This window comes from Centrocercus urophasianus, unplaced genomic scaffold (genome assembly GCF_019232065.1).
Source record: "Centrocercus urophasianus isolate 14NV4802_14NV808 unplaced genomic scaffold, USGS_Curo_1.0 seq_19, whole genome shotgun sequence".
Taxonomy (NCBI): Eukaryota; Metazoa; Chordata; class Aves; order Galliformes; family Phasianidae; genus Centrocercus; species Centrocercus urophasianus.
The window spans coordinates 5861224-5884051 of NW_024884744.1; the positions used below are offsets into that span (position 1 = coordinate 5861224).

At 39.8% G+C, this 22828-nt stretch overlaps 1 protein-coding gene across 5 annotated transcripts in view; it reads right to left on the reverse strand.

The window, feature by feature from the left end:
• Positions 1-9428: 9428 nt before the first annotated feature.
• The window catches only part of TBL1XR1 (TBL1X receptor 1), an 85239-nt gene continuing 71839 nt past the window's right edge, over positions 9429-22828 (reverse strand). For all 5 annotated transcript variants that reach the window (XM_042820288.1, XM_042820285.1, XM_042820286.1 and 2 more), the window contains 13 exons: positions 22268-22413; positions 20580-20799; positions 18442-18574; positions 18102-18243; positions 17747-17810; positions 17548-17645; positions 15739-15799; positions 14516-14637; positions 14021-14095; positions 12778-12905; positions 12413-12578; positions 11515-11616; positions 9429-10423 (listed from right to left, as the gene is read on the reverse strand). In XM_042820288.1, the coding sequence (XP_042676222.1) occupies positions 10397-10423; positions 11515-11616; positions 12413-12578; positions 12778-12905; positions 14021-14095; positions 14516-14637; positions 15739-15799; positions 17548-17645; positions 17747-17810; positions 18102-18243; positions 18442-18574; positions 20580-20799; positions 22268-22413 (1484 nt within the window). In that variant the 3' untranslated portion in view covers positions 9429-10396. The remainder of the gene's footprint in view (positions 10424-11514; positions 11617-12412; positions 12579-12777; positions 12906-14020; positions 14096-14515; positions 14638-15738; positions 15800-17547; positions 17646-17746; positions 17811-18101; positions 18244-18441; positions 18575-20579; positions 20800-22267; positions 22414-22828) is intronic.

Sequence of the window (22828 nt, forward strand, 5' to 3'; positions counted from 1 at the left end):
GTTGTTACCTGAGTTCCTGCCATCGGCCTTCAAGATGAGGGGGAATCCAAAGAAAGGAGAACAAAACCCAGCAGTTTGCCATGAACAATGTAGGGGCTTTGCTGTAACAAACAGCATTGCTGGACCAATCCCAGCTGGAGTAACAAGTTTAGGAAAAAGGTGGCCATGTAGAAATCTAATGGGAAATCAACAAATCCTTCTTGCTCAGCAGTGATAAGATAGTATTAATAAAATCTCCTCTGCTGCTTTCAAGTTCTCCTTGGGGATATGGAAGCAGCAAAGAACACAGCACACACCTACCCCTCTGCCTCCACCGACAATTCTGGATCCTTAACATCTCTCTCAATTAGGGCTGACAGAGGAGATTTTCCTTTCTTCTGATCTGTCCCCTGCGGCAGCAGCAGATGCCTCAGGTCGCTCACCCAGTGCAGGCAAGGGAAGAGCAGGTGGCAACCCAGAGCTGGAAGCGATCTGCATACAGGAAGGACAGCACATGCATCTTCTTGCTTTTTCAGTCATTCCTCATGCTGAAAGACACAAGAGCACCCTCAGGTGCCCATTTGTTGGAGAATACCTCCAGAAATCTCACTGTGCTTTAGCTTAGAAATAGCATCTTTTTCTCTGTGTGTGTACAAGGGCATATATGCTTGAGCACATGTGTGCACGCTGCAGAGCAGCTCTAGAAGGGAGGGGACACTCACATTGCTCCGGTCCTGGTGCATACATATCAGGTAAGGACTCCGTGGGCTATCCTGCTTGCCTCGGGGCAGGGACTGGCTCTGGCTTTTGCTACGGGTGCAGCCAGGTGTGGCTGCTGCATTGGTTCAACAGCCTGCCTGCTGCTGGGCATCCTGCCACCTCTGCTGCTCCATGCTGGGAAGGAAAAAAGTAAAATAAAACCAGTCAGGATCAGCGAGCCCGTGGAGGACAATCATGCATCTCCTTTTGGGAGCTGTTTCTCTACCAAAGACACGCAGTGCTAGATGCTGTCTTTGCTAGGACTGGTGAGTGCCACGCAAGTAGCACGTCTGGAACTGGCTGCTCTGTGGCCTTTCAGGGGTTGTTTTGCAGTGGCCAGGGCTTCAGCTGGATACAACCACAACACGGAATGCTTGGCAGAAGCTTCAGAGATTTAGTTTCTACAGTTCACTGCTTTTCCCTCAAAATCCCCATTCAAATTGAGATTAGTTGTATGTGATCTCAGTTGAGAAATGACATTTTGTCAGAAGGTGGCTGAGGTTCTCCAGTTTAAGAAGCGTTACACTTTTAAAGCTCTGCATTTACAATAGATTTGGTTATTTTTGAATCCTTGTGACATTGGTGTACTTCAAAACACTCTGAGAGACAAGACAGCTGCGTGGGCACAAGTCAGGAATAGGTAGGTCTCCCTTCTATTGTACCATGAGATAGAAGCAGCTTGGAATGAAATAAATTTTTATCACATTTGAAAATGTATACTGCCTGAAAGCATTTCTAATGAAATGCAAAATTCTCTTTCTTAGTACTCTCATCCATTATATTAGCATCTGACTGGAACATTTTATGAATTCAGTTCTCCATTCTGTCTAAATGCAGCATCACACACATCTCCAGTTCCCAGGGATCCTGCCCCATTCCCACTGTTTCTGGGGCACCCCGGGCAGCCTGGCTAGGGTGTGTGGCCCCATGTGGAAGCTGCAGGTAGCCACAACCCTCAGCCAGGTCCTCCATCCCGCCTTATTTTAGGAAGGAGAATTTTGAGTGTTACTCCTGGCTCACCATGGGCCTGCAGGACCTGAAAACCAGGAGGGGTAACGGCACTAACCTTGATAGAAGAGCAGAAAGGTGTATGCATAAACCTTCCATAGGACAATGGGGCCCATCTCTGCTGGAACATCAGTAATACAAACCCATAAATTACTGAGCCATTGTTCATATTTATTACAGCAGAATTTCAAAACTGAGAGTCTTATTTCATTTACACAGCCCCCCCTCGCCTCCTCAGTAGTGACACAGAAGGTATTTCTTACAAATAAGATTCTTATTTCAGTATTCATTAGATTGTTTGTCAAGAAGAGCAGCTGTTGTTGATGAACTGATTAAGATGCACTGGGGACGGCTCAGCCTAAAGAAGAAAAGACACAATAACAGATTTCAAATACGTAAAAGGCTGCAACACATAATAAAGCAACAGCTTCCCCTCCCAGTCCCCATTCAGGATGGACAAAACACTAAGTTTTTAATTGCTACAACGAAGATACAGATGAGACAAACGTACTTTATCATGAATGCTATCACAATATCGGGATCTTGTTCAGGAAGGTCTTAGAGACCAAATTAGCAGCTGTCAGTCATGGGCACGAGCAGCCCTGCCTGACTGTTGAGCACTCTTCCAGGCTTGTGATTGCAGTCATTTCCCACTGCCTTCCCATTATTTTCAAACAGAACCCCCTAAAGCCGCATTAAAACCCCTCCTAAACCGAGTGGAATAAAATGGCTGAAAAACTGGGAAGAGCTCTCCCAATTCCTGCACCCACACATGCATGTAAAATGTGACCAAATTACAAACAACACAGCCATGCAATGGGCCGATGTTCAAACTACCAGCACAGATTTCTTTCTTCAGTTCAGAGGCACTACTTACCTGCAAAGGAGAAAGCATTTGATGAAAATACTGAGTGGATCCATCCACCTGCTAAGTCAACACCAATAAGCCAGGACAGAGGCAAATGAATGGGTCAACAAACATTTCACAGCTCAGCACTCAGATCAGCAACCCTACTCCTGAAACTCAAAGCCAAAGGCAGACCTGCTGTCCTGGAAACAAGAAGCCCCTCTGTTTAACTGATATTCCCCATGGGCTCCAAACATAAAACTTCCTGGCTCTACAAGCACACACTGCTGTTATTATTTTGTTTTCCATAGAAACTATCTTGAATGATTTCCTGTAAAGTCTGTTGCAGAAACGGAACCTTTTCTTGTGAAATAGAATATTTAAGGAATAAAATAATAGAATATTTAATTCAGCACACAGTGCAAAATTTACAGACCTGAGCATGAATTTGTAAACAACACAACTGCAACAAGCTGCACATACTTCTGCTTCCTTGCTTTGGGAATTGGCTCTGCACTTAATCAGCATCCCACTTAGCTGCAGTATTCAGCCGAACTAAAGATAGATGAGATGTGCCAAGAGGAAGTGAAAGAACCACAGAACTTTCAAATAACAATTTAAGAAGTAAACGAAGCATCAGCAATTTCAATTCCTCACTGTTCTCCTGAAGCAGGAATTTCCCGCCTTATAAAGTGATTCAGTTATTACAAGAACTTAGGGACACCAGGTAACTGCAGCTCCCAATTTTAGCTGTAAAGAAGTCTTGCGAAGTTCAGAAATTCAGAAAGCTCAAAATGCAATTCTCCTAAGGGAACAATTTAGCATTAACAATTAACATTCTCAGCATCAGAACAAACAAAAAAACACCCCTGTGGAAACAAGAACAGTCTTCTGAAAGTATCTGACCGCTGTTGAGATCTCCTGACGTCTTCTTGAGACAACAATCTTGACTTGGTATCCAAGGAATAGATTTAGAAGCTGCGCTTTTTTACATTACTTCTATTAAGAAAACCTTTCTGGCTTTTTTTTTTTTTTAATCCTTCAAACTGTCCTTTGTGGTATCATTTTCACTTACTGATAAATAAGATCTGCACTGCGGACCTCCTGGACAGGCTTCCTTAAGGACAGCTGTACTATCCCGGGCATCATCGTTCTCCACAGTCATCACCAAATTCCTCCTAAGTTCTGTTACAGCTGCTCTGCCGTCAGAGAAACAAAAGCGTTGCTTAGACTTCCATTAAATCATTTCTCTATGGATTTTAGGAATACTTAACATCATGAGTACCTAAGGAAAAACAAACAGCAGATTATTATAAAGGGAGGACACTTCAGAAGGAAAATTCAGGCAGCACTGGCACAACTGACCTACCTGGAACACCATTCCCTCCTTACAGGAGGCAAGCAGCACTGCTACCATGCTCTGGAGCCCCGAATCTCTCCGTGGTAGCACAGGGTGGCTGCACTGACGCGTGGGCCATCTGCACTAACACAGTATGAAGACACACAAACTTTCTGTATTGTGACACAAAGTCTGTCTGAAAAACATGAAATTGATTCAGCTTTGCTCTCTCAACGTTCAAGCAGTGACAGAGAAATCCCCAAGCACACCTGAACTCCGGGTGAATGAAATCCCAGACTGTATTCACACTTCAAAAAAAAAACAGTTCCTCCTCCGTTTTTAATCCACTAGGGATGCTTTTCAGCAAGTTTCAATTGCTAAAATAAATTGATTTTGATAATGTACTTGCATTAACAGTTAGTTAAACAAGATTGAAAGCTATTACTTTTGACCATATCATAGTGAATAAGTACACTATATGACAAAGCACTAACTCTACCATACATTTCCAGTGACACTGAAAACCAACTGTTTGGGTTCCCTGCTGCATTATGACAAGACTCACAATTGTGGAGGAGTTCAAGCCTCTTAATGTATAGCTGGATGGATGCTTTTTCATGCCCAACCATAAGCAGTTTCAAATACGTGAAATAAGGTAACAACAATCCTTTGCAAAATCCAATTAAATTACTGTGTAAGAACAGATGAAGTGAGACTGCATTACTGGACAGCAACCTGCCCACACCTCACCCAAGTCCTTGAAGCAGCTGCACGTAGCTGGGAGCATCACCAGACTCAGTCTCTCTTCCACAAGCGTACGGGCAAGAAAAAGGACAAAGGCCTTGAAACACACATGTGAAAAAGCAGCTCTATTACACCAAATGCACAGTGCTGAACTGGCGCCGAGAACAACCTCACTTTTCAGACGGTCTGCTGTTCGTTCACAACGAGTATGTAACAGCACAACGTATTGCCTTCCATTGCTTCTTGCATATTGTCTTAAATGAAAGCATGCCAAAACAAATATTGTTCACATCTATCGCTTTTCCAACTCAATCATCTGCAAATCTTCTGTACCAAGCATTAAAAATTACCGTGATATAATATTCAGCCAAGGTAATATCAAAATATATTTTATTCTGGACCTCTTTCAGATCTGATTCAAATTACAGTTGTCAAAGCAATACAATGCAAAGGGAAACTGCAACAGAAAATGTGCCTAGAAGGGATATAAGGGCCTTGGGGACAAATCATTGTGATGTAGAACCAAAATACATCATAAAGTGTAATTAACATGGTCCAGGACAGTATAGAACATCTATATCAGTCTTCTTTAGACAATAATCATGAAAACTGAACAATAAAAGTCCTTTAAACAAGTACAAAAAACTGTCATGGGCTGGTTTACACTTTTACAACAGCTGTAGTTTAACTGGATAACTGAAGAAATGATGCAGACATTTTAATCCAGTGCTATAGGTAGGCTCACAGAATTAGACCCAAAGGATTTGTAACTCCAAATGAAACCATTACAACTACAATGTCAATGTCAGGAGAGAGAGAAAATTACTTCTGTATTCTAGAATTACTGTTCTGCACACTGCAGTCTGTTGAGGACAAGATTGCAAAGTACACTGGACTAGCAACAACATGCAGACTGTTTTCTTGTATTTACCCACAAATGACAAAAACATGAAGTAAAAATGAATGATTATTTAAAAAAGAAAACAAAACAAAACGTGCCTTAAGTTACTGTCAAGCTGCAAACTTAAAGGCAGAGAAAGAGAGTATGTACTCAAAACTACTGATCTGAAGCACTATTAACACTAACTCCGCCATCTGTAAGACATGGCAGATCTTCCTGCCCTGTCTGCCTTCAGACCGACAGCGAAGACAGCCACGCTTTCACAGAACGTGGGATTTCAGAGCTTTCTCTAGAGGGAGATGTGCAGACTGCTCCTTGGCTCTCTCCCTAAGGAAAATGTCAGGGATCTCAGATGGAGATTTACTGCTGTCTCCGGAAGCCTATTCGCTTCTAACATGCCACAATGTTGCTTCTGCTTTCTTCAGACTTCTGGAGAGTGTGAAACGATCCCCCCCAGGAAACAGCTCTACAGGGCTTTGTGAAGTCAGAAGAAACAAGGCTCCTCAGCGCAAAGGAACACGGGCTAAGTGCTAAGCGCGGCAGCCCTGCTCGCGGCGCAGCCCAGCTGCTTGCACCAGCAGCAGCCCTGGCTCCAGCGAGGCGCTGCCCGGCCCTCGCGGCACACGGCGCGGTGCGACACAGACCCCCATCTTCCAACGCCCGTTCTGACAAAGTTTCCTCATGAAGTTAAAGACAATGGGATTTCTGATCGAGTCAAGATTGGAAAATTGGGTCCCAAGGCTCCTCTTTGCTGAACGGACAAAAACATACAACCTTTTATTTACAAGCTGAAAAACCCAGTTTGTAGCCTTAAGGAGATTCCTTCACTCAGCAGAACCGAACGTCAGCTGCCAGATTGCTCTGTGGGCAGCAGCACCCGGTTCCACCAGCCCTTCTTCCTGAACACAAAGAACATCTCAAAGGTACAGCGTCCCGTCAAACACGCCCTAGCATGAGGTAAGCAGTGTAAGGAAAAAGGAGTGCTTTTGAAAGGAAAATTAATTAAAATTGGTAGAAATCTTTGGCCTTTCTCTCAAGATGCATTAAAGTGTCATGAAATGAAGAAACATGCTTCAAAATGCCATGTCATTCTGACTCTGGTAACTATTACCTCCCTCCACCCAACCCAGAAAAAGAGGCACTTTTAGTGTTTCATATAAGATTTCCAATCATCTAGTAGACACACTAAATAACCCTGCACAATTGTAGTCCCAGAATAAACTGAGTTTATCAACATTATAAAGAGTCTAAAAAAGCTTTTACAAGGACCTAGATATTCTCTTAACTACACTAAAAAGTCCACTGGTTGGGAATCTTTACATCGATTTAAAAACGCAGGAAAAGAGAAAGCAAAATAGAAAAAGAGGAACTCTACGGAAACCTGGACCTAACTATGCAGAAATGAGCAACGGGATTCTGACGTCGATGCATAGAAAAACAGCAAACTGAAGAGCAGTTCCTTTCTTACTCCAGCATTCATTCTGCGCCCAGTTTTTCCCCTTCCTTTTATCCTCTACTTGGATGCCTGCCCACTGACACTGAATGGAAAAGACTGTAACTTCCACGCAGGCAAAGGCCTGCGCACACATCTGCCTTCACAATGAGAACAGGCGCAACAGAATTAATCTCCATGTAAGACTAAGCATGTGCATACACCGATACGAAATTAGGCTCTTACTGACATTTGGCATACTCAATTGAAAGGAAAAGTTTGGACAGTCTACCTCACTATCGAATACGAGGTCTTTGTGCTATAAAATGTAATAAACGTATGATTTCCTTCTTTTTTTGTGTGTGATTTTTTTTTTTCTTTTTACTTCACAGAATCACAGAACCTAGCACACCTGGCATGCATGCGCTTAACAGTGTATAAAACAAGAGGCAAAAGAGGTGTGAGCAGGAGCAGCACTGTGGCATGCTAGTAAAGGACAACAATAAAACACCTACAGCCAGGCCTGCTGCTGCGGGACCTGGCACAACTCCGCTGCGGTGGGCACGGCGCGTTATCACGGGGCTGGGCCGTTAGCCTGCGTGTCCAGAGCACTCAAGTCAACACAACTGGCACTGCTGGACTATGCTTCAAGCACCTGAAAACCCTGGACCTCTGAGACTGAAGCTCTGTTGTATCTATTTATGAATACGTGATACTATGCTTAAGCAACTAGAATTAACAACCGAAACAGCTGATGATCGAGAAAGAGGAAAATGGCAATACCCTAAAACATGGCTGTGTGATTTTGCAGCTATGTCACAGAACTCCACCATGACTGTTTGGATTGGCTGAAAGAATCACCCAATAACTTTTATGAGAATGAATAAACTGTCCATATTAAAATACAAAAGTACTATCAAGAATCACTTCTGACTTTCAGATTTAAATTCAGTGCAATTGACAAATGCATTGCTAAACGAAAAATGCAGCTTAAACATACTCAAAACATTTGTGTCTATTCCTGGGAGCACAGTTTAAAATTATTGCACAGAATTTTTATTTTTTTTTTTCATTAATGACAGAGGTCAGCCACAGTCATGGACCTCCAGCAATAAAAGCAATATTTTCAAGTGCCAGACACTCAATATATTAGGCTTCCTACGTACTGTAACTCATGGCGTAATTGCTCTAAACATTTGTAATATGTTCCCAAACCCTAACAACAGCTGGCACTGAACCATCACGGATGACTGCCTTTATGGATATGATTTTTTTCTTGTTTTTAAATGCTGTCTATGATAGTAGTATATTCCTGGGGTATATATAAAGCATTGTTGACTTCTCTTTACCACTGGCAAATTGCTCCCCTACCTTAGTCAAACTCAGACTTGCTTCAAGTCATGTTTATTCCATGGAAATAGCAGAAAAATGCCTAAAGGACAACTGTTAAAATGTTAAAGCTGCACTATCTTGATTAAATCAATTTACACACAACTCGGAGGGGAAAAATAAAAGAAAAAAAAAAAAAAACAGCAATCGTAAGTCACAAAATTATTTGTGATTGAAATAGTGTTATAAAACTGATAACTTCACAAAGCTCTCTCTGCAATATAAACCATTCCATAAGTAAAATGCCTGGGACATAAACTTGACCTCTCCTTTGTATAAATTTACACTCTTGGAATCGTATGCAAGACATGATGCAACCTTCTCAACTACACGTACGCGTAAACACAAACTCATGCTATCATTTACAAATAAAACCACTATCAGTATATTTTTAATCACATGAGCAGAAAAAGGTTTGCCATATACATCTGTCATTGTAAGAAAAATACTCGATATTGTAAACAGAGTAAAAGACACTATATAGTAGTGATTATTAAAAAAATAGCAGCTTACATCTACCCTATATTTGGAAAAAAATGTAGTCACGTGATACAACAAACTGCAGGACTGGAGCAGCAGGGGAATTAGTGCAAGTATTCATCTTTTAAATAAGCTGAATCACTGCTATTAAAATAAACTTGAAGCAAGTCCTCTGTTTAAGATATTTTTTTAAATCTAAGGTAGTAAACATTTTGCCTCTTAATGGCAGTGTTATCAAATATATGCCAAAGATTTTATTTTAATAAAGAAAAATTACATGAGACACTTTTAATACTGGAGTTTGGTTACAATTATACATCTAAGCTCCTACAAATAACGATGGGCAACTCCCAGAGAAGCTGTGGCATGAACCCTTGTCCAGAAAGATCTTAACAAATCCCCCAGCTATATTTTGCTCCTCTTCATAATAGTGCACAATTTATCTGTATTTAACCATATTTTAGCTATGGTCTTAAAGCAACAGAAGATGCATTTCATTTTCCTCTTTTTTGTCTTTTTTTTTTCTTTTCTTTTCTTTTTTTTCTTTTTTTTTTTTTTTTTTTTTTTTGCATCCCTGTATTTTTCTCTTCTGTATTTTTGTGCCTTTCTATCCTTTAGTTTGGCAGAATTACGTCCGAAATAAGACACTACTGCATTCCAGCCATGTCACCAGAAAATAAAACACAGCGTCTTACCCATTACTGTCACACTTGGTAGATGAGCAGGACGTGAAATATCACGCCTCAAAGAAGGATTTTTTCTTCTCTCCATAATCCCTTTTCCACCCTCCTTCTGTTCACAAAATTGTGCTCTGGGAGTCACAAAATGTACCAAACATCGTCAGGTTCAATCTACCTCCTCAAAGAATGCATTCAAATATGTTTCAAAGAAACACTTTTTTTCCAAGGTGATAAAAAAAACAAACAAACAAGAAACTAATTCACTCCCTTACTTCATGCATCCGTAAACTTAACCAAAACAAAACAGAAAACCCAATGGTTAAAAGCAAAGAAAAAAACTACTGCTGCAGATTTCTGTAAGTCCGTTTTCTCTGTACACACAAACTGCTCAACTACTGAAAAGGAAAATAAAAAAAAAAAGATACCCCACAATCCATTGTCATAGTGGATTAAGAGGGGAAAAGGGGCAATGAAGGCTGCCATTACATCTTCTGAATTTGGTATGTATATGGGTCTGCTCTTGTATACGGTATATTTCTCTCTCTCTCGCTCTCTCTTCTGTTTTTCATATCCAAAACATTAAAATGTTATTTTGGGGCACAGCAGATTCCAGCACTTGGTGAATGGGATTCACAAGCTGTGACAAAACTCTGTCATCCTCTTCAGGGTGTAACTTTTTCTTTTATTTTTATATACAGTATATGTATATATTTCTTTTACGTTTGGCTGTAGTGGACTGGCCATGGTTCAATTGGGACTATAGCAGTACATGGGTCAGGGACAGTCATTTTGGCTATGTACACATTCATAGTCGGTCCATGGCTTCCAACTAGTAGCGCTATTTCCGTAGGTCTAATACACAAACCTGTAAGAAAAGAAATACACGTAGAGGAAATGCACGTTGTACGACATCACACGTTTACACAGCTGTGTGTGAAACACCTGAGCGAAACCTACGGAGCAGGTGGTGGAACCTTAAATCTGTAAGTGACCTGGGGGGAAAAATCAGCACATCAGGAGAGTTCCTGGGTTATCAGCACGCAGCCAGACCTGCTTGCAGTACTGCTGCCGACTGCACTGCCATCATTCGAAATGCCTTATGGGAGCTGTTTGCCTGTTGCCTCGTATTAGAAGGTCGGCAATTTACCTGAATCTTATTTTGAAAAATATGGTCAAATTAAATTAAAAATAATTCAAAATACATTTCCAGAAAATGCATGAACTGATCAGGATACTCTAAAAAATAAAAAAATTAACACTGTATAAATACCAAGTTTAATTTTCTAAAGCCTTCACTAAGTAGTGCTCCCAGTTCTGTCGGACAAAGCAAAACCAACCATAGACAAGCTATGCTTTTAGTCACCAAGTGGTTCCAATGTGCTCCTATTCGCTTTGCTACTGCCAGCTAAAAATGTATTTAAAACAGAGGGGATGAGGTGGACTTCTAGTAACAAATCATAGCAAGGATACATTTTAGAAGAGTCAAAATTAAAAGGAAAATCATAAATAAATCTGTTGCAAGTACAATTAGCCTCTTGGGTCAAATTAACTGAAGACTGGAAAGGTTACGTTGCATGTATGTAAGAGTAACCATGAGTGGAATGGCAATTAACTTCCACCCAGGATACGCCTCGAGATTTTTGTTCCTTTCAGGATATTTTCTGCAATCATATGACAAAATGAAAAACAACCAGCCACTCTGAACAGATTTCTACATTAAGCACCAGAAGGGACGGGGAATTTAAATTAAATGCATCTTCTGACTTTGGGCGGTTTAAAACAGTAATATATCAAGCTGGAATAAAGACATTCTACTTTCAAATTTTAGAAACTTCACATGAAAAACATCTACATGAAAGCTGCATGTATTTAAACATCAGGTACGTAAGGAAATATCATCTCCACTGTTAGCCAAAATATGTCATTAGACTGTTAAACAAGTCAAGCCACACTTACTGAACCATCTGAAGCACTTGCTCCAACTTTGTCTCCTGCTGCATTCCAGCAAACCTCAAAAATCCCTCCTGTTCCCCTATAACTGTGAACTAGGGCACCTGTCTAAAAAGGGACAAAACACATAATTAATATAACAAAATACATGTGATCAAGTACATTTCTACTACACGTAAAACTCCTGTCATTTTCAACAGCTGAAATTCTCAGGGGAAACAGTTGAGATTCAAGGACTATCTAAGAGCTGTGTGAAAGGACTTGATGATTACTGCATCTCAATCTCCTTCCTGTGTTTTCAAGGTGAAACCATAGTTGGCCTTCATCAAATTATAAAATATCTAATCCCTGGTAACCAGAGATCACACCTTGCCTAACAATGCTGGTTTTACATTTTCATCTTCCTTCAGTTCTTCTCTGACAGAAAAGCAAAGTAATAGCCTTCTTCCTCAGGAAGTTTTGCAAGATCTGTCACCATCTTCTCTCACTTTACATTCTTTTGCTTTTCAGCGATGTTCAATGAAACAGCTATCAAGTGTCAGACCTGTACACCTACATTCACTTAACATTTTTTCACAGCAAAGCTAATTTATCAGGAGCTTAAATGTCAGAGGTAACAATTTTTGGATGCAACATGCTACTGCAGAGACTGCTGAATGTGTCTTGGGGTGTGGTTTTGGGGGTCTTTTGGGGTGCCTTCACCACAGGTGGGTACACTTCACACAGAGAGAAAAATTTCACGTACATCCATTAACAGAAGAAACCTTAGGACAAGGAGAAGGTAAATCAGCACGCTGGCAAGGGCAAAGTTCTCCACATCCAAAAAAAGATGACATAACTAAGGTTGGAAAAGTACTGATGGAAAAGAGCGAGAAAACTTTCTAAACAGACAGAAGAGCTGTACCTGTGTGTTCCAGATGTGTACACATTTATCAAAGGAGCCGCTGGCCAGGTACCTGCCGTCAGGACTGAAAGCTACACTGTACACAGGTTCTTGATGTTTTGTCAGAGTATGAATACAGATTCCTCTGTCTACATCCCATAACCGAACAGTAGAATCAAAGGATGCACTGTCAAGGGAGAAAAACACGGATTAATTACTTCTCAGTTTTGCACAATTTTGTTTTTAATACAACTGTCATAGGACAAAGCATCCTACATAGTTTGAAACATTTTGCACATACATATAAGTAAAGAGCAAAGTAAACACAGGGCACAATTTCTTTAAATAAAAAAAAAAAACAACTTCTAAGATGGATTAAGAAGTACCTTGCTAACATAAGATTGGCATTTGGATTATTTGTTCCTGGTCCTGTAGGACTCCATTTGATAGTATAAATTTCTTTGTTGTGTGCTTGTAAGTCGTGGACACAACTGTCTTGCTTCATACTCCAGATCTATGATAAAATGGAAGACAACACAAAGACATTCAGCACAATATTGTATTAAGATATTTTTTATACCTTTCTTTATTTTCTGCAGCCTGACTGCTACCTTTTAAGCTACTAAAAGCATTTTCTGTGACTGCTGTTTCTACAGTAATTACAGTACACATTATTTCAGAACTCAATAAACAGAGGGCACTAAGTATCTGATGGCATAATAAGTAATAAAGATATTGTCTACAAAAACCAATCTAAATGTGCTAACTACAAGTCACTTGAAAAGTGTATGGAAGATAACAGATGCTAAAATGAGAAGAGCAATATGTGTATGTTCATGTCTGAGTTGACAAAATATCACAGTCCTATTTTTAAATGAACTTCCTTCTTGCTACACAGATTGAGTGAAACAGAGTAGGAAAATGTGCTGTTTTCATGCAAAGTAATAGATGCATAGTGCAAAAGCCATTATGACATTTTCTTGGCTTATTATGACTGGCATTGCCAGGTGTTTGTGCAATATTTTGCACAGAGGAGGTGGCCCTTAGGACTCCAACTCATCCATGATATCCTACAACAAAAGCAATTTAGTTATTCTATTAAGAGTGATAATAGTAATGCAATAATTATTTGGAGGAAACACGTTGGTACAATTAAAACAGTACAATGACTCTGGCTGAAGTGGAAAGCCAAGGATGCACACCATCTTACAAGAAATAACGTGCTTCGGGTTTTAACTTTAGAAGAAGGGGAACACAGAAAAAACTATGAAAGGATCTAGTCACCGATTCTTGTACATGTTAGAACATTACATGCATTCCAACTACTGCTTTTAACCAAAAGCAACCAACAAGTGTGACAGCTTAATGATTAATGACTTAATTTTGTAAACAGCTAAAAGCACCTAATACATCACGCTCCGAGTCTCAAGGTGGCAGCCTGTAACAAGCTCTCTGGACCAAAGCTTGGCTCTGATTAGCAAAGGGATTGCTGGGATTGCCTAATCTTGTTACATCAAAAGAGAACAAACGTCAGGACAACACAGAGTGTGCAGTGACATGGCTCCATTGCTCAGACTAATGGTGTGTTTTCTGAGGTCCTATGAAGACAACAGCCATCACTCCCATTACCTTTAGAGTCATATCATCTGAACAGGATGCCAGAAGATTACCAGTTGGATCCCATTTGATTGCGTTTACTTCATTCTAAAATTGAGCAGTGAGAGCTGATTAGAATTTTCACTTCCATTACAAATGACAGCATACAAAAGATGAAGTTGCAGTTGCAAGTATTTGCATAATTAGCACTATTTTAACATCTAATTTTCATTCCATACATGGCCTTAACACAACATGAGACATAGGAAAATCTAAAGTTCATCTGTTTCTTCTTCTAAAGCCATCCTGGTAGAAGAAGCTGCAGACAGGAGCAAATATTTTCATCAGGAGGACAGAGCTTATCACAGGATCTTAACTACATCTACCTGGGTATGTATCTATGCCTTTTGCCATGACCAACTCTTATGCAAGCACTGTATACCAGCAAGATTAGTGACACTCTCTGCCCACCCCATCAGCCTCTCATTAATAAAGACACCATAAAATTCGTCATTTTCCAGTACTTACTGTGTGACCCTGGAAGGTTTTGATGGGCCTATCTTGTCCTAGTTTACAGACATGAATGCACATGTCTGTGCTGCAAGAGGCAAATGTGTTGTTGCTCTGCCAATCAACATCTAATGCTGGTGCTAAAAGAACAGAACATTTAAAACTGTGATGTGTATTCTGCAGGAATTTGATTTACAAATATAGCATTCACTACCTTCAAACAAATGTCAACAGGAAGCAACTATTAATTTTACAGCAGTTTTAAAGACTATCAAACAATTAAAACAAGGAGAAACGCAGCCAAAAAGTCTTATCAAAAAATATGGCATAAAACAACAGTCACTAAAACATAGGATATATCTGAAATAGAACAGTTATACAGAACAGTGAGCAACAAGAAAGCAAGCTACCGTTAAGTCACCTCAAAGTAAATCTCAAGAGCCCACCCAAGACATTCTCTCAGCTTACAGTGCATGTTTGTGCTCACCGATGTCAGCCAGTGAAAGGGAATATGATTTAATCTATTTATTTATTTTAATTTCAGCATTTCAGGGTGTGGTAACTTGAGGCTTAATCATGGTCTACGTATTGCATTTGGCCAGGATGAGTAATTTGTGGCCAAGAGCACACAAAATTGCTAGGAGTAAATCAGGAACTCATGTTTTTGATTGCTGCCATGGTACCAAAAACATAGGGAAAGTAAAATAAAAAGTGGAAATGAGACATTTCTTAAAGGCCCAATGATTTGTACATCATCCTCTCCCTGCTGTTTTCCAGCTGATCCTGGCAGGCCTGCCCAGCACACAGCCTGCACAGCCATTTGCCTGCCCTCCCAGGAGGTGGCTCTCACATCCCAGCTGGCCAGCACAGCAGGAATTAAGGAACAACGGGATGTGGAGACTGGATTGCTGTAGCAGGACGATGACAAACGCAGTCCTTAGCTGATATACATAAATCTTGTGCAGGCCATCCACGCTATGTCTGCCCCTGCACTGCACTGAGTTGGTAATACTTGGACCATCTCTTAAGATCTTCCACACAACTGCAATAAAATTGTGAGTTATAACATTTTAAAACTACATGAGACTACAAATATGGGAGTCAGTATTTCAAGACTGCCTGTAAGACTTCAAAAAGGTGTGAATGGACTCCATAAACTTCAAGTACGTTATTTTTCAAATAAATGACACATTTGGAGTTTTTCCAGACAACAATAGCGAATGAGCAAAATCAACACTCACCAGAATGAAACGGAAACTGCTGCTTGGCTTCACCAGTGTGGGCATCCCAAATAATTGTGGTCTGTATTAAACAGATGCATTAACAATAAACACTTGCACCAACTACTAGCTTCCCACAACTACCGCCATTCACACGCACCAAACTACCTAGCCTACTCCCCACTGCCCACGTCTACAGATGGCTCAATACTTCAAGTGTTTTACCTAGTTCTAAAGCAACTAGTGGTACAGTACAGGCAACAGAAGAGAACCTTGACATGCTCTAACACTAAAAAGGTGTTCATGGTGACATACTGGGGGTCTGGAGGGAAAAAAGGGGGTTCTGATGTTTTGTTTTTTTTTTTAAATTAAATAAATATATCTCCTCAGTTCTATTTATATTCTTCTAATCCACACTGCATACCTAATTTAATTTCAAGTACTCACATATTCAAATTGTAATTTCAAATACTTGTCTGTCCCTGTGGAAATCTTTATACAAACGCTGCCTCATAAATCAAATCTTTCAGATTCCTTCATTTTTAAGCATGGGTGTAATTTTGATCTGAGCTGTCCTCTGTATTCTGCTGTCTTTTTCACGGAAGAAACCTTCTTGACAAAAATCAGTATTTTGCCATCCCTGCATTACATGCTCATGCTCCTGACCTACCTTAGCAATGAAAATTTTCATCAATAAAAACTTTGAGACTGAATTTGGTGGAAGTATGAACTGATCTCAAATTATTTATGAAAATGAAACAAGAGGTTGAGTCAATCTTTCCACTAACGCAGAATATTTTTCAAAGCATAATTTCAGTTCCTCTGTCAATGAGTTTTATTGACTGAAACAATGAGGCTTTATCTCCTACAGCATATTTTTCTGCAAATCAAAGCTGTAGTTCCACAAAGATGTTAAAACTGGCATAAGCCATCCAAGCTGCCAAAAGAGGAAATCCATCCTTTCCGTGTTTTGAAATATTTACTCTCTTCCTACCTTTGTGCCAGCAGAAGCACTTAGAAAGCTCGGTACTAAAGCAAAGCAAGTTAATGTAGGAAAGAAAAGCCATATAAAGAGAGGAAAATCTCTGAGGGTTATATTACTACCCTAGCATGGTACTGCCAGTTACGAGTGCTGCAGAACTGTGGTTTTACTTCTGCAATATGAATTGGCTGAAATGGAAGAACTAAACAACATCTATTACTCTTTGAACTTGCTTTAGGTCTATTCTTCATCCCTACTGTATCCTTCCTACCATTCATAAAAACTCTCACACTAACAACGATTCTCAAATTAAAGACCTTGTGAGCCTTTGCATTTGTTCAGAGGCACGAAATCAAAGACAGTTAAACAATGGGCTTCGTGGCATTACGCTGGCACCTCCCCAGTCAGATATATTGACTTTCCTTATGCTCCAGCTTTAACCTTTTAAATCATTCTCAGGCTTGACTGATATCCAAATCAGCGTTGATCTGTTCCCCCAGTATGTTTTTTTCTGAGGCTTTGCATCAGGTCATTCAGTAAATTTTAGATAATTTGTTTTTACAAAGGTTTAACGTTACTGTGTTCAATGCACTTACTTTCCAGCTTATGCTAATCTAATTGGGAAGAGATCCAGGGGCATTAAATCCTAAAGAATTTGAGTATTTCAGTAGGCTGTTATAAAACACAATGAAATACAGCTAGCACAACAAGTTCTTTGTAAGTACATATTTATGTCCCATGCCTTAAGTTTAAATTTAGTTATTTACTTCTATGGCTTCATTACTATGTTTACAATTAGATTACAACGGTGAAGTAAAGAATTTTAATTTTACCAAAGATTATCTCACCTTGTCCACTCCTGCACTTAAAATGAAGTTTCCTTTCTTGTTCCATTTTAACGCAAATATAGGACCTTTATGTTGCCCTAAGGTGCTGGCAAGATTACCTGAAAATTTATATTGATATGAATACATTAAAAAAATAAAAAGCTGTGTTGTGAGCCACAATACAGGAAATATACTGACAACTATGAAATATTTCACTTACCATCTTTAGTCCATATCCTCGCAAAGCCATCGTAAGACCCAGTTGCTAGAAGTGTACCTTCACTCTGCCAGCAAAAAGGTTATTGGTTTAATTTTGCACAATTCAAGGCTAAGGAGCACAATGCAAAGTTCAAGTGGAAGACATCTGCGTAAGATTGATGGTATTTATTCCACAGACTGCAATTATTAATAAGAAATCCCCAAAGTATAACAGAAGAAATTACAAGGCAACTCAAAATGAGATGCACCTCTGGAGCGGTAACAGAGGATGCACAGTTGGTGGCACTTAGAATTTGACTATGCAAAACTGCAAGCTTGGTGTTCTTGGAGTATTTGGTGCAGTCATTTCTACTCACGTTCCAATCTAGGGATGTCACATCTTTGTTGCTTGGTACATCCTGCCCTCCTTCTCGTATACAGTGTCGAAGTACCAGCTGCGTAGAGCCGCTTGTGCTGTTCTCACTGAGGTTCCATATCCGTGCTGTTGAATCTCCGGATCTGCAAAGCAGTTAGGAGGATACAACCCCTTCTCTCAGTTCATTTCATTTCAAAGTGTTTTTCTTTCAAAACAGTGAATATTGTGGTATTTGACACAGGGAGCATTGAGACTGGTATTATTTTACTTGCTCCCATAAACAAAGAAAAAGTACCCCAATGACCATCAATATTCCGTAAAGACGTGGCTAATGCACGTACCCTGAGGCCAAAAGGTCACTAACGGGATTCCAGGCACAGATGAATACTTCAGATTCATGGCCACGCAGCACCACTGCTTTGTTGGGAGGGATTTCGACATCACCATCTACTTCCATCATATCTGTGTGATTATCTGCACGATGGGAAACAACAGTGGAGAAGAGGCAAACTTCAATATTTTGGACTTATATGCTTTAACTGCTGCGTAATTAAGACTCTCCTGGAATGAGCACAATTAGTTCTCAGTGTACACCGACCAAAATCTGACAAAGCTGTTATGCTTCTTTACTTTTCAAGTACTATGAAAGATAAGGATTTAAAATTAAAAAAAAAAAAAAAAAAGAAAAAAGCAGCAAGGAAGAAATTGCACTTTCAAACCTCAGGATCCAAGATGACTTTATTCTGAAACTCAACAAAATAATTTTTAGCTTCAGTTTTCATGCTGACAAATAAGCACTGATTTTAAAAGCACACAGGGTTTTTCATACTGTATGTTGCTTGACACGATAAGCTACAAGTTTATCGCGTGCTTTAAAAACATGTTTATGACAATTGGTTTCCAAAAAATCTTTTCAGAATTAAGCTCAAACCGGTTTTAAATCTACACTTCAGACACTTCATTTCCAAAATGGCTTTGATTAATATAATAACATTTGGTGATAAGGTAAACTGATAACGCAGCTTCTTAAACTGCATTGGCAATTACTGTGAAATTGTGGCAATAGGCAGCTCTTTGTGCGGAAGTGATGCTGAGCTCATTTTGTTCTGCAAATCGCACTGGGGGTAATTCAACTGACAAAACAGTTTTCTTGCCAGCTACCATCAATCATTTTCTATTATTAAAATACATTCACATCGAGGACGAATGCAGAATACAAGAAACGCTAAGCAGTTCACCTGCTCTGTATTTATTCACTGTGATTAAACAAACTATTTTACATTTATTGCTTAATTTAACGTTAAAGGTTTCTGTGACTGTTTGCACGTGTGAGAAAACAGAAAAAGCTATTAGGACATGAATATTTCTCAGCTGGCATACCATACAAATCACTGCCATTAGAGAACCGATGCCAGTACAGTTCGGTGTGCAGCCAGCAGGGGTTGCTGGTATTCCACATTTACAGTAGCCGAGATCCATAAGTGCACTCGTTCCAGTTCACAGTTAATGAGCAAATGCTCTTATGAGATTTGGAAATGAAAGTATCAAAGTGGAGAGCTTATTTAAGTCAAAGATTATATTTCCAAGTTTATTTGTCATACGTAATAATGAATAAAACAGTAAAATCTAGTTGTAAAATGCAAAGCTCGTACGTGGCCCGATACAAACACACTCTCAAAAAGGCCTTTTGCTCAGGAGCTGCTACAGCAAAAGCAGACTCTGAACTCTCACTGTAATGTCCTACCTGAACTTGCGTGTAACAGCCCAGCTGTAAGCTATGCTCCTCTGAACAGCAGTGATAAATAAAACTCACTTGTTTCCCCCAAAACAACTAAAACTGTATAGTTTAATAAACCAATGCACAAACAAAACTGGCAAGCACTTGCATCAACCCTGCACAATGAATTGTGAAAACTGACACTGATAAAGGAGACAAAGGACATGAGATTTGTCTTGGCAACTGCCATCTCAGCATGGCAAGGAATCAGTCCAGCACGGAAAGAGCCCCAGATCCTGACTCCCTGGCTTAGCAGCATCTGCCAGAAGCAGTGCTTGCTGAAGCATTGCAAGCAGGACCCTGTTTTAACCAGCTAAGGGCAAGCAGAATCCTCTCCCTGCTCCTTGTACAGGGCTCAAGGTTGAGGAGGTGTAATGCTTAAAGAACTGCCTGCTTTTTACTCAAGGCTTCGTGAAAAATTTTCAACTGATAGGAAAGGAGCAGTACTGGAGTGAAACTCTGTCAAAGGCATGTTCGGATTGAATGAATTCCAAGTTCATATCTCCTGCAACTCCTGACATCAAAGCACGGACAGTCAAATGTGAAGCACTACTAAAAATAAGCACTGCCTCAAGATGAAGGGTTACTAACATCTTTACACATTTATTTCATTCTCTGCTAGCTAATATTAAGGCCCACGAACACGTTAAATGACAAGGAAATGACATAACTCAGGTAAAGTTCACTTCTGTCTCCACTTACTTGCTATAGTATGTGCTCCATTCTCTTCCCCATTTGCGGTATTTTCACCATTTTTTGCTGATCCCTGTTGGTTTGTTGCAGCTGCAGCTGCAGCAGCTGCTGCCTGCTGTTGTGCAAGTTTATCTCTGTAGGCCTGCTGTCTTGTCTGTACCACATCAGGCATCACTGCATCTATCAGTGAGAGAGACTCTATCGGCCTACCATCAAACAAGGTACCATCCTAATTACAACAAGGGAAAGAGCAAAAAAAAAAACAACACACCACCAAATATGAATTAGCATCATTGGCAAAAGCTCTGAGAAAAACACAAGTAAAAGTTCTAATTTAATACAATAAAAAGGCAACAGTTTACAAATGGTGCAAGAACTAATTTCTCAGCATTTTTGTGGCTAGAATTGGAACTTTACTCTGAAGTGAAGTGGCCACGATAAGTATGCAAAAAAGCCACTGCAGGCCTCTCTGGCAGAGGTTCTGGAATTACAAGTTACATGCTCCAAGTTTGCTAAGTTGTCTGCTGAAGCAAAAAATATCTGTAAGCTATCTATAAATATCATTTCAAACACGAGCGGCTGCAACAAAATCTAATGGTTTGTTTGAAAAGCTGCAAACATTGCAAGTCAGGTCACTGGCTGGTGAAGTTATTCTATCTTATTTGACTAATACTTTCCATAAACACGTTATCCAAAGTTCACCAGTTTTCCTCCTTTTTTTTTTTTTTTAAAGCAGTGCTGGCACACTTTCAAACAACAAAGAAGAATTTATCCTGAAATGGACACAACCTAGTTAAAAATACGCTTATACATATGCTAGGGCTTTGTAAGGTCCTATTTTTAGGACCTAAAAGGATTCCTTGTGATAAATATAGGGTCTCCTTCTATTCCAATCACTTGGTTTATTTTTCTGAGGCTTCTTAAGGGAAGAGATTTGCCTCGCTGGCACTATGAAAATAATACATAAAAAGAAGACGTAAGAGAGACTGGAAAGATAGCAGAATAAGTGAAAAACTGTTTCTTATCCAGTACAGCTGATGCACACAAAGGCTGCTAACCTCTCAGACATAAGGGAAAATGGAAATCAAGGGTGAATATCTGCAGTACCAGGTAGGAAGATGCAAAGCTTTCCGTACTGCTGGAATAACCATTTGAACGTGAAATTCAGTGGATCCTGCTCAGGAGGAATTTGTCAGCAGAGGCAAAAAGCAAACTGACACATACCTCCATCCTTCCTGCCAGAAACTGAAACCATCTCCCTATTTGGAAATCTTCCCTTTGGCTTTCATTACATCATTACAACAACACGTCACCCAAATGAGAGTTGCAGAGCACTCTCTTACCTCACTAGAGCAAGTCTACAAAAACTAAAAGGTTACTTGTCTCTATAATTACTTTACTGCACTTCTCTGGATTTACTGCAACATTATATAAGGGTAAAAACTCTCCAGACAACGGACCTTCAAGCTGTGAGCCAGAACACCATGCCTGGTGTTGTGTGGCTGCACGGGGCAGAACCCCTACCCAGTTATGTCACTCCATTCTGGTTCCACCACTGGAGTCGTGGTGAACACCAGCAGTGAGGAATCTGAAGTAAAAGTAAATAAATAGGATACAAAAAAGTTAAGAAACAGCACTGAGCACTCAAACTTACTGCAAGCAAAGACATAATGCTCCCGTAGGGAATTCTTGCTTACCTCATTAATACTGACTTCCGCCTCTACATACTGCAGACCTTTCTGAATGATGGAAATCAAAGCAGCTGGTGGCACCAGAGCACCATTTATATTGGACTGGCTGATATGGCTCTCTATACCAAAGGTAAATGCTGAATGGGAAAACCCTAAATAAAGGCAAAACCATGAAAATTTATTTACAGATAGTGACATTTGCCAAAGTATGCAAGATCCGTATACAAACCTAAGGTAAAGAAACTTAGAGCACATTTTAAAATATGAAGAACACAACGCTTCTGTTTCCCGAGTTTCTAACTTAAAAAGCATAGAAGGTCAAAAAATAAGTTTCTAAATAGCACAGCAATTGATTTTATCACTGGCAAAACACTTGTGCATGAGAATATATAAAAAGATAAAATACAGAATGGGCAATGGTACTTTAACAGATTGCTGTGTTAGTTTCTCTCACTGATTTGTTATCCATGAAAATAAAATGAACCCGTACATAAAACAGAATTAACTGCATGGTATGATGCTGTCACAACCGTGCCTGTTTGGGCACTGATTGAGAAGTGACAGGCA